This window comes from Camelina sativa, chromosome 16 (assembly GCF_030686135.1).
Source record: "Camelina sativa cultivar CO46 ecotype springtype chromosome 16, ASM3068613v1".
Lineage (NCBI taxonomy): Eukaryota > Viridiplantae > Streptophyta > Magnoliopsida > Brassicales > Brassicaceae > Camelina > Camelina sativa.
Genome location: NC_141895.1, coordinates 16,664,015 through 16,679,182, shown reverse-complemented (window position 1 = coordinate 16,679,182; position 15,168 = coordinate 16,664,015). Strand labels below are relative to the sequence as shown.

At 43.7% G+C, this 15,168-nt stretch overlaps 2 protein-coding genes across 2 annotated transcripts; both read right to left on the bottom strand.

Moving 5' to 3' along the window:
- Window positions 1–1,638: 1,638 nt before the first annotated feature.
- LOC147925615 (uncharacterized) lies at window positions 1,639–2,585 on the bottom strand. Its single transcript, XM_087492698.1, has 3 exons — window positions 1,962–2,585; window positions 1,767–1,898; window positions 1,639–1,719 (listed from the first exon to the last, which is right to left on the bottom strand). The coding sequence occupies exons 1-3, from the start codon at window positions 2,583–2,585 to the stop codon at window positions 1,639–1,641; spliced, it is 837 nt and encodes a 278-aa protein (XP_087348824.1).
- A 10,624-nt stretch (window positions 2,586–13,209) lies between these two features.
- Window positions 13,210–14,599, bottom strand: LOC147925614 (uncharacterized). The gene is made up of 3 exons (XM_087492696.1): window positions 14,315–14,599; window positions 13,675–13,793; window positions 13,210–13,585 (listed from the first exon to the last, which is right to left on the bottom strand). Exons 1-3 carry the CDS (start codon window positions 14,597–14,599, stop codon window positions 13,210–13,212), a joined length of 780 nt encoding a protein of 259 aa, XP_087348822.1.
- Between the last annotated feature and the right edge of the window lie 569 nt (window positions 14,600–15,168).

The following is a 15,168-nucleotide window of genomic DNA, read 5'->3' as shown; positions in this document are numbered from 1 at the left end:
TCTGCAGCTTCTGTCTCCTTGCTGGCCATGATCATATCACGTTTGAGGATGATACGCCGAACTCATATCCAACTTAGTGCGGAGAAGACGCCAAAGAGACCGCCAGAAATGACTAAGAAAACGAGAGTCCCTGTCTGACACAATATATATTGGCAAACCATGCAGCTTGTACACCTCGCGAAAGAATAACACATCAACTTGAACCGCGTCTGTGGTCTTTTTACAAGGAATAAAATGAACCATTTTCGAAAAGCAGTCAACAACAACAAAGATTGAACCATTCCCTCTCTGAGTGCGGGGAAGACCGAGAATAAAATTCATACTCACGTCTGTCCATGGTTGTGTAGGAATAGGGAGTGGCAGATACAAACCAGCGTTTGTTGCTTTCCCCTTTGCCGTTTGACAAACTCCACAACGCACAACAAACCGTTTAACATCACGTAGTAATGTTGGCCAAAAATACGACGAACTAACCAACTTGAGTGTTCGATCACGTCCAACATGACCTTCTCCATGCAACTCACCAATCAGTTTTAACCTTAAGCTGCACTTCGGAATACAAAGCTGAGATCCGCGAAACAAAAAGCCATCAAAGACCATATAAACATCGCTAAGACCGTTACTTGCGTCAGGCCAAATCCTACCAAAAAAAGGATCACTAGGATAGAGTTCTGGCAGTACTTCAAAGCCAGTGATCGAAACATGCAGCGTTGTTAAGAGGGACTGTCTACGACTTAACGCATCAGCAACCTTATTAAGTGACCCTGCCTTATGCTTAATGACAAAAGTAAATTGTTGTAAATAAGCAAACCAAGCAGCATGACGTGCTGAAACCTTGTCTTGAGAACCCATATGTTTGAGCGCATCATGATCAGTATAAAGTATGAACTCTCAATGAAACAGATAGTGGCGCCAATGTTTAATGGCTTGAACTACAGCGTACAACTCCACGTCATAAGTGCTATAACATCCACACGCCCCAGCAATTTTCTCACTAAAGAAAGCAATCGGACGTCCCAACTGACTTAACACTCCCCCAATTCCAGACTTAGAGGCATCACAATGGACTTCAAATGCTTCATCAAAACGTTGCAGAATTAATACCGGGGCAGTAGTCAATTTCTGTTTAATGGTGCGAAAAGCAAGGTCAGCTGCGGGGGTCCAAGAGAACTGTGCCGCCTTCATGCAATCTGTGATTGGCGCCATAATACTACTAAAGTGCGAGAAAAACCTCCGATAAAACAAGGCCAGGCCGTGGAAACTCCGGACATCAGTCACCGAAGTTGGTGTAGGCCAAGATTCAATGGCCACATCCTTGGACGGATCAACCTTGAGTCCATTGCCGGAAATAATGTAGCCCAAAAAAAGCACTTCTTCGACACCAAATGCACACTTCTTGACTGTACCAAATAACTTGTCACGACAGAGCACCATTAAAACCTCACGCAAATGCCCAAGATGTTCTGCCAAAGAGGAACTAAAGATTAGTATGTCGTCAAAATAGACAACAACAAAACGACCAATAAAGGGACAGAGGGCTTGATTCATAACACACATAAACGTGCTAGGTGCATTCGACAAACCGAAAGGCATGACAAGCCATTCAAACAAGCCTTCCCTCGTTTTAAACGCTGTCTTTCACTCATCTCCAGGTCGAATACGGATTTGATGGTAACCGCTCTTGAGATCCAACTTCGAAAAAATAAAAGCAGGACCTATCTGATCCAACAGGTCATCCAAACGAGGAATTGAAACCGGTATCGCACTGTGATCTTGTTGATCGCCCTGCTATCAACGCACATCCGCCATGATCCATCTTTCTTCGTAATGAGGAAAGCCGGAACAGCACAAGGACTTAAGCTCTCACGCACATGTCCCTTAGTAAGCAAAGCTTCCACCTGACGTCACAATTCATCATGTTCCATAGGACTCATCCGATAATGAGGACGGTTTGGCAACACCGCATTCAGTGTTAAGTCAATGCAATGTTGTATATCACGCAAGGGTGGTAAACCATTTGGCAGATCCGCAGGAAACACATCAGTAAATTCATCCAAAAGGTCACGAAAAGCAACCGGTATCACCGATGGAGTAACAAAATCACTAGGCTTTAACATCAAAACAAAGGCAACATTCTCCGCCTGAACCTCTTCAATAATCCGTGACTTATGCACAAAAAGCACTGGCTTAGCAACCATGGTCGGAATGGTTTTTGGTGCCTCCTCAACACTGTTCACTAACGCCTCCAACGATGACTTAGACGAAATCAAAGTTATACGCCTCCCCTCATACGTAAAGGTATGATTATTAGTGAAACCATCATGAATAATTCGACGATCATATTGCCATGGGCGCCCTAAAAGAAGATGACATGCGTCCATAGGGAGAACATCACAACAAACCAAATCTTTGTAGTTGAGGCCCATAGAAAAGGGCACCCGACATCGTTTAGAGACACGCGAATCCGTCTTAGAGTTCAACCACGCCAAGTTATACGGTGCGGGATGAGATTCCGTAAATAAAGCCAACTTTGCAACAGCTTCTTCAGAGATGATATTTGTACAACTTCCCGAATCAATAATCATACGACACACTTTTCCCCGAATCGTACAGGTAGATTGAAAAATATTTGTACGCAACTATGATTCTTCAGCAGAACGAGGAACAAGATGATTACGTCGAATCATCAATAACGTTCCCGTATCACCGGTTAACTGTTCTCCAACATCGTCTGCTTGGTCTTCGGTATCACCATACTCATCATAAACAGGGTCGTCACCAACAAAGAGACCACGACGGTTGAGAAGTGGACAGTTCGACTGCCGATGACCTGATTCTCCACACTTAAAACACTTAAATGCAGGAGGACGTTGTTGTCCCAGTGACACGTTTCCCTCAGAATTATCAAGAAGCTTAACGTGAATTTCCCCTGCCTTCACAAGTCCTGTCTCCAACGAAGAAGCTTGGCGACCACGAGGAGCATTCTAAGTAGTTGTTGGAACTCGAAAATGTTGTTCAATCAACAAGGCTCGCTGGTGTGCTTCTGAAACAGAGAGCGGGTTAAATTGAAGCAGAGTATGTTGAATGGAAAGACGTAGACCTCCTATAAAACGAGAGACCAACTGATCTTCAGTCTCCGTCAAGGAATTACGAGCTAACAAGGAAAAAAATTCAGTGGCGTAGTCATCAACAGACAGCATTCTGTTGCAAATTCTGAAGTTTGGTATAGATAGTACGAGCATAATTATACGGAAGAAAAGCTTTACGCATCAACTTCTGCAACTTAGCCCACGAGGTGACACGTTCCTTCCCTGCTCGAGCTCTGGATTCCTTAGTTTGCTGCCACCATGCTGAAGCACGTCCACAAAATCGAGTGGCTACAAGAGAGACACGCATCGCATCAGGAACCTCTTTGTACGACAGCAACTCCTCAGTTGTACTGAGCCAATCGAGAAACTCTTCTGCCTGTAGACCTCCAGAAAACTCCGGTAAGTCCATCCGGAAACCCGACTCCCAACGCCTCTCATCAACGCGCGGTGCTGGAATGATTCCCCGGTGTTGGTTTTCTTGGTGTGGCTGCTCGCGATTCTGACCACCACCAATCGGTGCAGAAGGGTTAGCATCGAAGGCATCTTCCGCATCAATGTCATCAAAAACGGGATCTTCACGCCGCTGAAAAACAGGACCTTCACGTTGAGCACTCAGGATAGAACGGACAGTTGCATCTCCGCTAACATCCGTCGGAACTCGTCATTATGGTCGTCAAGTTGAGCCTGAAGGGTCTTCTTTGGTGGCATGATTAGGATCTTTGTCTCTGATACCAACTAATGTACCGTAACAATAACGATTGAAAACTCAAGTATCAATGGATCAAGAGTTAACGCTCGTTGCTCGGAGTTCAAGCTTTCTTGCGTATAAATGGATCGAAAGAGAGCTGAATTCAAAGACTTCGGTTTGAGAAAAGCTTCTCGGTTTATTAAAATCAAAAGTACCACCTATTACGATACATAGCTAAGAGTATTTATACTCCCTTGAATAATAAACCCTAGAAGTCTATGTAAGAGCATTAGAATATTGAGGACTATAGTTGTAATTAATATTTGTCTAAACACCAGTGTACACACTATATATATTGTAACCCTACCATCTAATACAATTGAGCATTCCTCTCTATATGGTATCAGAGCTGTGATACCTAACCTAAAAAAAAATAAAAAATGAAAAATTTCGCCGCTCCCCTCCTCCTTCTTCTTCTTTCCTTTCGTTTATACTCACTCTCTCATCATGTCTGGTTCAAACTCTCCTGCCTCTGTTTCAGAGACCATCGTTGTCTCTCCCTCCTCTACACTCGTTAATGTTAACATGATGAATGTTACGAAACTGACGGCATCCAACTTTCTCATGTGGAGCCGCCAAGTTCACGCACTCCTCGATGGTTATGATCTCGCTGGTTACATCGACGGATCTCTCACCGTCCCGCCGCTGACAGTTACTGCGGCTGATTTTTTCTCTGCCAATCCTGACTTTGTGGTGTGGAAGAGACAAGATCGGTTGATCTACAGTGCACTTTTAGGCGCCATCTCCATCTCTGTCCAGCCGATCCTCTCCAAGGCAGTCACGGCTCAAGACATATGGACCACTCTCTCGTCTACTTATGCCAACCCCAGCCATGGTCATGTTCAGCAGCTTCGTCAACAACTCAAGCACTAGACGAAGGGAACTAAGACCATTGATGCTTATGTTCAAGGTTTTACCATCCGCTTTGACCAACTTGCTCTCCTTGGGAAACCAGTGGAACATGAAGCTCAGATTGAGTTCATCCTTGAAGGTCTCTCTGAAGATTACAAAACCGTAATTGATCAGATTGAGGGCCGTGATTCATCTCCTACCTTGACGGAACTTCATGAGAAGCTGCTCAACTACTAGACGAAACTTGCTACGAAGGCGGCACTCACGTCGTCTCTTCCAGCGACTGCTAATGTTGCGACCTACCGTGGAAACAACTCCTCTCGTCCTCATGGCCGCAACAACAATCGCAACAACCACACCGACAACAACTGGTCACCTAATCCGCAACACCAACACCAACAATACTCACCGCGTCCATATCAAGGCAAATGTCAAATCTGTGGGGTCTATGGTCATAGTGCTCGTCGGTGTTCTCAACTCCAGCTTCCGCCCATGCCATACAGCTCCAACCAGTCGTCCGTGTCGTCTGTCACTCCTTGGCAGCCGCGGGCTCATTTAGCAACGACTCAACAGTACAATCCGGGGAATTGGTTGCTGGATACTGGTGCTACACATCATCTCACATCCGACTTGAACAACCTCGCACTTCATCAGCCTTACACTGGGGGTGAAGAAGTCACTACTGCTGATGGCTTAGGGATGCCTATTTCCCACACTAGTTCTGCCTTAATGCATTAAATGCTGTCTTTTATGTTCCTAATGTTCAGAAAAATCTGATCTCGGTCTATCAACTGTGCAATACTAATGGTGTCTTGGTGGAATTATTCCCTGCTTATTTTCAGGTGAAGGATCTCAGCACGGGGGCGCGGTTACTCCAAGGCAAGACTAGAAATGGGCTGTATGAGTGGCCAGTCACACCTTTTTTTGCATCCACCTATCTTGCCACTCCTACTCCAAAAACAGACCTACCATCTTGGCATTCAAGACTAGGCCATCCCTCTTTATCTGTTTTGAAAACTCTTATTTCTATATTCTCCTTACCCGTATTCCATTCTCAGAATCAAACACTGTCTTGTTCTGATTGTCTTATGAATAAAAGTCACAAACAACCTTTTTACTCAAACACAATCGTCTCGACCCATCCTCTCCAATATTTATATACTGATGTTTGGTCTTCTCTGATTGTCTCCGTGGACAATTTCAAGTACTACATGGTCATTGTAGATCATTTCACTCGATATACTTGGCTATATCCCTTGAAACTGAAATCAAGTGTTAGTGACACATTTATTGCATTTAAAGCCTTGGTGTAGAACAAATTCAAGTGTAAGATTGGCACTCTCTACTCGGACAATGGCGGTGAGTTCGTAGCGTTGAAGTCCTTCCTTGTGACTCACGGCATTACACACTTGACCACACCACCACACACACCGGAATTGAATGGGTTCTTTGAGCGGAAACACCGCCATATTGTTGAGACTGGTCTCGCTCTTCTCAGCAAAGCCTCCATGCCTACTTGTTACTGGAGTTATGCCTTTGCGACCGCCGTGTACTTAATCAATCGAATGATCACTCCAGTTCTCGACAATGAGTCTCCATATGTAAAGCTCTTCTCTCAGCATCCCAACTATCTTAAGCTTCGTGTGTTTGGAAGCTTGTGTTTTCCCTGGACTCGTCCATACACTTCTCAAGAGTTGGAACGTCGCTCGTTCCCGTGTGTGTTTCTTGGATATTCACTTACGCAGAGTGCGTATCTTTGCTTGGATCGAGCTTTCCATTTGCTCGAACGTCGTCGTCACTGCTGTCTGCAATGGCACACGACACGCCATATGACTCCACCTCCACCGTCATTCTTGTGAATCGCCCACTCGCTACAGCTCCATCTATGTCTCCCTCGTGCTCAGCTCCTCACCCCATGCCATCACCGTCTCTCCCGGTTGCACCATCGCCAACATCATCGTCGCATGGCACCACACCCACTACATCCGCAACGCTTCTCGCACCAGCTCCATCTCTCAACGAGACTATTTCACCTAGCCCAACTCCAAAAAATAGCTCATCAGGCCCAATCCAACCACCAGTCCACCAGATCAAACTTCAAACCCAAGTCCAACAGGCCCATCTACAATCAACAACCCATTAAGCCCATTAAGCCATCCAACAAACAATAGCCCTACGACATCTACATCGTCTTCCACACCTTCACCTTCACCAATTCCACCCCCGCCGAAACCACCACATAATAACCATCCTATGCAGACTCGTTCGAAAAATCATATCACCAAACCAATAACAAAACTCTCCCTCACTGCAACCACGACCAAGCTACGACCAATAATACCCAAAACTGTTGCCGAAGCGTTGCGTGATCCAAACTGGCGTCAGGCAATGTGCAATGAGATAAATGCTCAGATCAAACATGGAACCTACCTGCTTGTTCCACCGAGTCCATTTCAAAATGTTATTGGCTGTAAGTGGGTTTTTACACTCAAATATCTTCCTAATGGTGAACTTGATAGGTACAAAGCAAGGCTGGTGGCAAAGGGTTTTCACCAACAATATCGTCATGATTTCACAGAGACGTTCAGTCCGTTGATCAAGTCTACGACGGTTCGCTCTGTTCTTCATGTTGCTATTTCCAAAGGCTGGAGTATACGGCAGATTGATGTCAATAATGCCTTTCTTCAAGGCTCGTTGACGGATGAGGTGTACGTAACACAACCGCCTGGCTTCGTCGACCAAGACCGTCCCCACTATGTATTTTGTCTTCGCAAAGCTTTATATGGGTTGAAACAAGCTCTGCGTGCATGGTATCAGGAATTACGCTCCTATTTTCGCACCCTTGGCTTCACCAATTCAATTGCGGATACGTCGTTGTTCACAAGAAAAAATGGTCAAGATGTTGTCCATGTGCTCGTCTACGTCGACGATATACTCATCACCGGTAACAACAACACTCTCCTCGCGAGTTTTATTGCCCATCTTGCTGCACGTTTCTCTCTCAAGGACCTTGGTGAAATGAGCTATTTCTTGGGCATTGAAGCCAATCGCACCTCCAAAGGCCTTCATCTAATGCAAAAACGCTATATCCTTGATCTTCTTGCCAAGACAAACATGTTACATTCTCGTCCTGTCTCCACACCAATGGCTCAGACACCAAAGCTCACGCTGACCTCTGGTACACCGCTTGCAACACTGACCGAGTATCATGATGTACTAGGGAGCCTTCAGTATCTCTCTTTCACTCATCTGGATATAGCATTTGCAGTGAACAGGCTCTCACAGTTTATGCATGTACCGACTGAACTCCATTGGCAAGCCGCGAAACGGATACTACGCTATCTGGCTGGTACTACCACCGTTGGTATTTTTTTCCGCTCAGACACAACCATGACGTTGCATGCATATTTCGACGCTGACTGGTCCCGAGACTTAGAGGATGGTGTATCCACCAACGCTTACATCTTATATCTTGAGGGGAATCCGATTTCTTGGTCCTCACGCAAGCAGCAAGGTGTTGCTCGATCCTCCACTGAATCGGAGTATCGGGCGGTTGCTAACACGGCTTCAGAGCTGAGTTGGGTCTGCTCACTACTCACTGAACTTGGGATCACTCTCCCAGCTCCTCCGGTGATATATTGTGATAATGTGGGTGCTACATACCTCGCCGCCAATCCTGTTTTCCATTCGAAGATGAAACATATTGCTCTCGACTTTCATTTTGTTCGCCAGTATGTTCAAGCAGGAGCTCTGCATGTCACTCATGTCTCTACTCACGATCAGCTCGCGGATGCTCTGACTAAACCACTGCCTCGACCACAATTTATTGAACAAGTATCCAAGATTGGAGTTGCGTATGCCCCTCCATCTTGAGGGGGCGTGTAAGAGCATTAGAATATTGAGGACTATAATTGTAATTAATATTTGTATAAACACCAGTGTACACACTATATATATTGTAACCCTACCATCTAATACAATTGAGCATTCCTCTCTATAGTCTAAACTTAACCCTCAAGCAATGTTGAAACCGACGCAGCCATAATAGGCAAACAAAAATAATAAAAAGCCCAATAGGAAGATAAGTAAATATAGATAAATGGAAAATAAGAAGATGGTATATGTTGCTGCATCAATTTCAGTGTCGATCGACACTCATCACGAATGATGTTTTGTTGTCCGAAACTCCTTGTTAGTTGCAGTTAGTTGTGTTGATGGATCAATCCTTGGATGATTATTCTGTTAAGAAACACTCAAACACAAGTTAAAAGCAACATGATAGATAGATAGTTCATAATTTCAAACAAATTTCAAACAAAAACTGACTCAATGCAAAAAGAAAAAAAATGACTCAAAAATAAAAGAAAAACGTAAGTGGGTTGCCTCCCACTAAACGCTTGTTTTCAGTCATTAGCTTGACTGTGTTGAAGCTCAGGCATCGGGTGGAGCAGAACGTGGCAGTGCATGCTTCCAAGAGAATGTCCTCTTCATACAAGGTGGTGTATAAGTAGTAGCTGCATGAGGTCTGCCAAGGATGTGAGGAACAAGACCTAGGTGGCATTTTGGGATGGGTTTGCTTCTTTTATGTCCTGCACAATCATCAACAGAAGAAACAAGCGCTTTACGATAATCTCGTGGCTTGGTTAACTGCGAAACAGTTTTTGTACCTTTGAAGGTCTTATTGATGATAGGAGGGGGGTTGGGTAAATAAGATGCATACCTTTGCCTTACTTGAGGACTCTGGAGTGTGGAGTGGAGAGTCTTTTGTTTGGGAGCAGCTTCCTAGCTTGAAGCATAGAGAATATACTGCGAGCAATCGGTTCTGGACAAGTTTCAGCTTAGTCATGGAGTGGTTTCGATCGATGCTACAGCGGTGTCGATCGACACTGAGCTTGATGCTCGTGTTGCAGAACCCTTTTCAACAGAAAAAGTCTGTCCATCAATAATAGGAGCCCTCCTCAGTTTATCCATCTCAAAGTTCATACTCAAACCTCCCACATTCAGTGTTATGTTTCCCCTCTGCACATCTATGATGGCACCAGCTGTAGCCAAGAAAGATCTTCCTAAGATGAGAGGGTCTTTAGGCTCTTTGTCATATTCCAGCACCACAAAGTCAGTGGGAATCATAAAGTTTCCAACCTTAATTTGAATATCCTCTAAGACACCGTCAGGAATCCTTCGGGAGCGATCAACTAAGATAAGGGAAGTCTGAGTTGGCTTGAATTATGTCATCCCAAGTCTCACAGCAACAAAATGCGGCATCAGATTAATACTAGAGCCAAGATCACAAGGTGAGTGTGCAAACCTTCCTGTGGAGATAAAACAATCTAACACAAAACTTTCAGGATCTGGTAACTTCTTTGCAATCCTACTCTTGATCATTGCACTCACTTTCTCAGAGACAACCACCTCTTGCTTCTTCTATTTTTTCCTTTGAACAGGCTGGTTCAACAGAATTGCACTGACATCTTTTGTAAGTAGTGCTCATTCCTCATGGCTCAAACAATTGGATACCATTCTCTTCACAAACCGCTTAAGTGGTGGTGAAAGATTTACTGCATCAATCAAAGGTATCTCAATCATCATCTTATCCATCATAGCCTTGCATCTAGCTTCTTCAATCTCCTATTTGGACCTTCTTGGCTTAGGAAAAGGGACATTAGGCTTATACACCCTCTCAACAGCTGCTGGAATCGGAGATTTTGTAGTTTCAAGTTCTGTATGAGATGAGTGTCGACCGACACCCAGGTGGTGTCGATGACACCATCGTCTAAAGTCGAGTTCTCCGTCAATTGCTCACATTGTTCTGCAGAAAAAATTTCACCTTCATCTTCACCTCTCACTGATATGGCATTACAAGAATGTTTGGGATTTGACTCAGTTCTCCCAGGGAAAAACCCATATTGCCTTTTGACGGATCCAACTATATGTGCAACCTGACTTTCCAAATTCTTGACGTGAATGTTCAAAGTTTCAAATTTCCCAATAAGTTCATTGTAGACATTGTCAAGCTGCCCATTGAAAGTCACTGTCATTTGCTCATGACCTTGCAAAATCTGCTCAAGCATAGCTTCCATCTTACTACTTTCAGCTGTTTTCGGAGGAGGGGACTGATATGAGTTATTACCATAAGTCCTTGTGTACTCAGTGCCCTGTTGCTGCTGCTGATACTCTGGCTTGGAAGTGTAGCCTGAAGAGTTCCCACTATAAGGCCTGTTGTTTTGCTGATTACCGAATCTCTGATCTTGATTCCCAACTCCATACACATAGTTGATATTCTCCTCTGTATTCTCTGGCTCTGTCTCAAATGTCTCAACCTCAGCAGCAAATTGGACTGACTGGTTTGAATCAAATCCTCCATGCAATCTCTTCCTTTCAGCATATGCTCTCTAAGTGCTATTGCTGGAGGCCAGATTCTCAATCAAAGCTTCATCATCTTCTGAACATCTTGTTTTGAAATTCCCATGACTTACAACATCTAAAGCTAGTTGATATTCCCAATCACACCCTCTGAAGAAAATACTCAGCAATTGCACTCTTGAAAAACCATGGTGTGGACAGTCCCTCTGATAAGCCTTAAATCTCAGCCAAGCTGCCTTGCAAGCTTCATCTGGTCTTTGCTTGAAAGAGGACAGCTTCACTCTCAACTCATCAGACATAGCATCATCATAAAAATAATTAATGAAAGCCACCTTAATTTTTTGCCAAGATGTTAAAGATCCAGCTGGTAACTGTTTCAATCATTGAGATGCTTATCCTGCAAGTGAGTATGGAAAGAGCTTGCAATAGATGTAATCTTCAGTTACTCCATTAGCTTTGATATTAGTCACAAGATCTTCAAAATTTTCAATGTGGTCCAAAGGCTTCTAATTGGGCAGGTTTGAGAAAGGTCTCTGTCCAACCAGCTGGAAGTAAGCAGGCTTTAGCTCAAAGTCATTCCTTTGGAATGGAGGAGGAACAATTGCAGATCGGTTCTGATAAACCAGGTCAGCTTTGTTGAAGTCTGCAATGGTCCTGATCAAGTCTCGATTTGGATCCTGTCTTTGAACCGGGTTCAGGACGTGGTCGGTCGACACCATCGGCTTGCCCGTTAATGACACCAGCTTGCTGGTTGACAACAGCTTGCTCGTTGACAACAGCTTCAGCAATCACATTGCCTTCTGTATCAAGCTTTTGGCCCTGCTTATTGCGCAAGTGGCCCTCTTGATCCCTTAAAGCACCATCCTCATCACGAGTCAAAATGATGGTGCTAACCATCTTCAAGGATGTGGCTGCTTTTCTGTTCTCATGCTCAAGTTTTCCCAACTCTTGGTTTGAAAGCTTCACGGTAGGACTAGTCTTGTTGCTCCTTGTGTGACGTCTAGGAGCCATGCACCTGAAACACCAAAGAGAAGAAAAACAAAAACGTGTAAGTAGAAAATAAAAATAAAAATTTAGACGAAATTAAAAACTCAAATCTAATGGTAGATCAAAGAGTCCCCGACAACGGCGCTAAAATTTGATGTGCTCAAATTTAAACCATAGAGCTACTCTCTCAAATAAAGAGGTCACTGTAATACTTAGGGGCCGAATTCCACAAGGACTCTAGACTACACAATAAATTATAGAGTTTTATAATTAAGCTAAACAAGTTGATTTAAATATTGAAAAACAATGCAAAATATTAAATAAAAGCTGTGAAAAATCAAGGATCAAAAGGTTAGGGCTAGGGAATTTCTCAGGTAATTATGAAATATTAAATCAGTAAATTAATTAAGGTTCAAGCAATTAAAATCAGATTTAGAACTCTAAACAGTTTTGTAAAATAAATCAGTTATCACTGCAATTATTATCTAAATTTAAAACCAGAAAATCCAAATCTCTTTGTAAAATTCAAGGTTAAAAATCAGCTTTAAAAACAAGTTTAGTTTGTTCACAAAATCACTAATTCAAATCTCTTTGTAAAAAAGTTTAGTTTAGTCGATCGACACTCTCTCTCTGAATCATTCCAAGTTGATTTCCTCCGGATTAATGTTCAAAGAAGGTCTCTTACTTGATGCGGGTGGAGTCGGTGATTGAGAGCTCTATGTTCGACGCTGTTGACGGCTCAGTATCCTCGGACTACCTGTGAAAGGCTTCCAAGTAATCGCCCTTTGACAGCATGTTTTCTTTCTCCTTGAGGTGTCATCTAGGAGAATCTTCAAAATCGTTTATCACTTCATTGACGCCAAAAAGATTGTTGTTTTTGTCGATGTCGATTGACTGATTGTGTTTATCACTTCGCTGATTCTTTATTGAAGTCGGTGGACTGATTGTTCTTTGCTTCCATGTTTTTTATCCTTTTTTTGTCATCGGACCAAACCATAAAAAAAATGTGGCTTTCGTATTCACGGATCTATTAAAATTAACAAGTAAATTGATTACATGAAAATTCATAACAAATACTAAGATGGCTTTAAAAATTATTTTAATTCATTTTTATATTAATCATTAATAATTTATTTTATTTTTTTTGTCAACAAAATAATAAACTCAAACGAGCTAATTTGGAGAAAACCTGTCTACAAACAAAACATGATGCGGAGACATATGCGCTTGGCGTGCTAAAGATTCCGCTCGTACATTAGCACTACGAGAAACATAAGTCAAAGAGAAATTATAGAACTCCTCCCTGTCGCTCTGAATGTCGTCTAGGTATGCTGCAAAGGCTGGCCACTCATTTGGGGAAGACACCATCTTCACCAAGTAAGAGCAGTCGGTAAGAAACGCCACATCCCGGAAGTCATGTCCAATCATGCATCGCAGCGCCCAAATGAAAGCTTCAACTTCAGCATGTAGCGGGATAAACTTCGCCGGAAATTTGTCGCTCCAAGCACTGGGGGCGATCCTTGTGACGAAATACATCACCATCCTGCACCTGCAAAAGTATTAGTCGCTTTCCAAGAGCCGTCAACATAACATCTCTTCCCCAGAAAATCCGTATGAAGAGATAATCCCCCCCCATGCCTAGGCGTTGGATGCGTAGGAGTGGAAGGAAAATCCTCCCCCGCAACCTCTACCTGAGCCTCCTGCCAGGTCAAAGCCTCTCCTACCACCACCCGGACAACGTCATCCGGGCGTTCAACCTGATTTTCAAAAACTCGGGCATTCCTAGCTTTCCAAATATACCACATCAACCAAGGAAAGGCCATGACCTGTGAACCCGGACCCTTTGGATCTAGGAAATGATCAACATTAGCATATACAGAGTTTGTTGGAAAGAGCTGCGGCCCACTGATACATTGGCTAAAGCCCAGACCTATCGGGCCGGTGGACATAAGAAAATAGCATGATTTATGTCCTCCTCCTCCATCCCGCACCGTGTACAAACGACATCACAACCCATCCCCCGTCGGCGCAAATTAGCCGACACCGAAATACATCCCGATAACACTTGCCACAAAAAATGTTGAAGTTTAGGAGGACATTCCACTTCCCAAACCCGAGCGAGGAGGGGAGCGATCGAGGGACCAGATCCGAATGCCCGAAAAGGACCGTGAACAGCTAAGCGTCCCGTCTCATACCCAGATTTTACCGTATATTTTCCAGTTTTAGTAAAGTGCCATCAGAAATAATCTGCCTTGGGGCAACTGCTTAGAGGTATCACCTCAATCATAGCGACATCCAAAGGATCTAAATGCTGCGTAAGCAGATCCTTTCGCCAAGTATTCGTTCGACGATCAATTAAATGAGGTAACCAGAAAGTTGGGTCCTTAGAATGACCATTACTTAAGGCTGGTCTCGGGAATTTAGCCGGAACCCAGGGATCAGCCCATATAGAGATGGAGGTCCCTGAGCCAACCCGTATAATGAACCCTTTGTTCACCAGAGAGCGAGCAGATACGATACTGCGCCACCCATATGAGGGTGAATAAGACCGTATTGGATCCATAGGATCAGAGTTCCGGTAGTACCTACTGTTAAAAACCCTGGCAAAGAGTGTGTCCGGACAATCTATCAATCACCACAACTGCTTTGCCAGTAAAGCCGTGTTAAAATCATCAACACTCTTGAAACCCAAGCCACCCAGCTGTTTGCTGCAACAAAGTCTTTCCCAAGCGATCCAATGCATACCTCCTGTCTGACCATTTGTACTCCACTAAAAATTTGCCACGGCGTTAGTGAGCTTTGATGTAATAGTCTTGGGCAGACGATAACAAGACATTACAAAAGTCGGAACAGCCGTCGCAACAGACCTAATCATCACCTCTTTCCCTCCTTTTGAAAGTAACTTTGCGGACCAGCCGGTCGTCCGGCTCTGCAGACGATCCCGAACAAAAGAAAAAACCTTTGTCTTTGACCCCCCAAACTCTCAGGAATTCCCAGATAAGAGCCCATGCCACCCTGATTGGTTATTCCTAAAATTCCCTCAATTCCGTCTTTGTCAACTCATCCACTGTGTGGCCAAACTGAACCGAAAACTTTGCAAAACATGAATAATTTATTTTAAAATTACAAAAA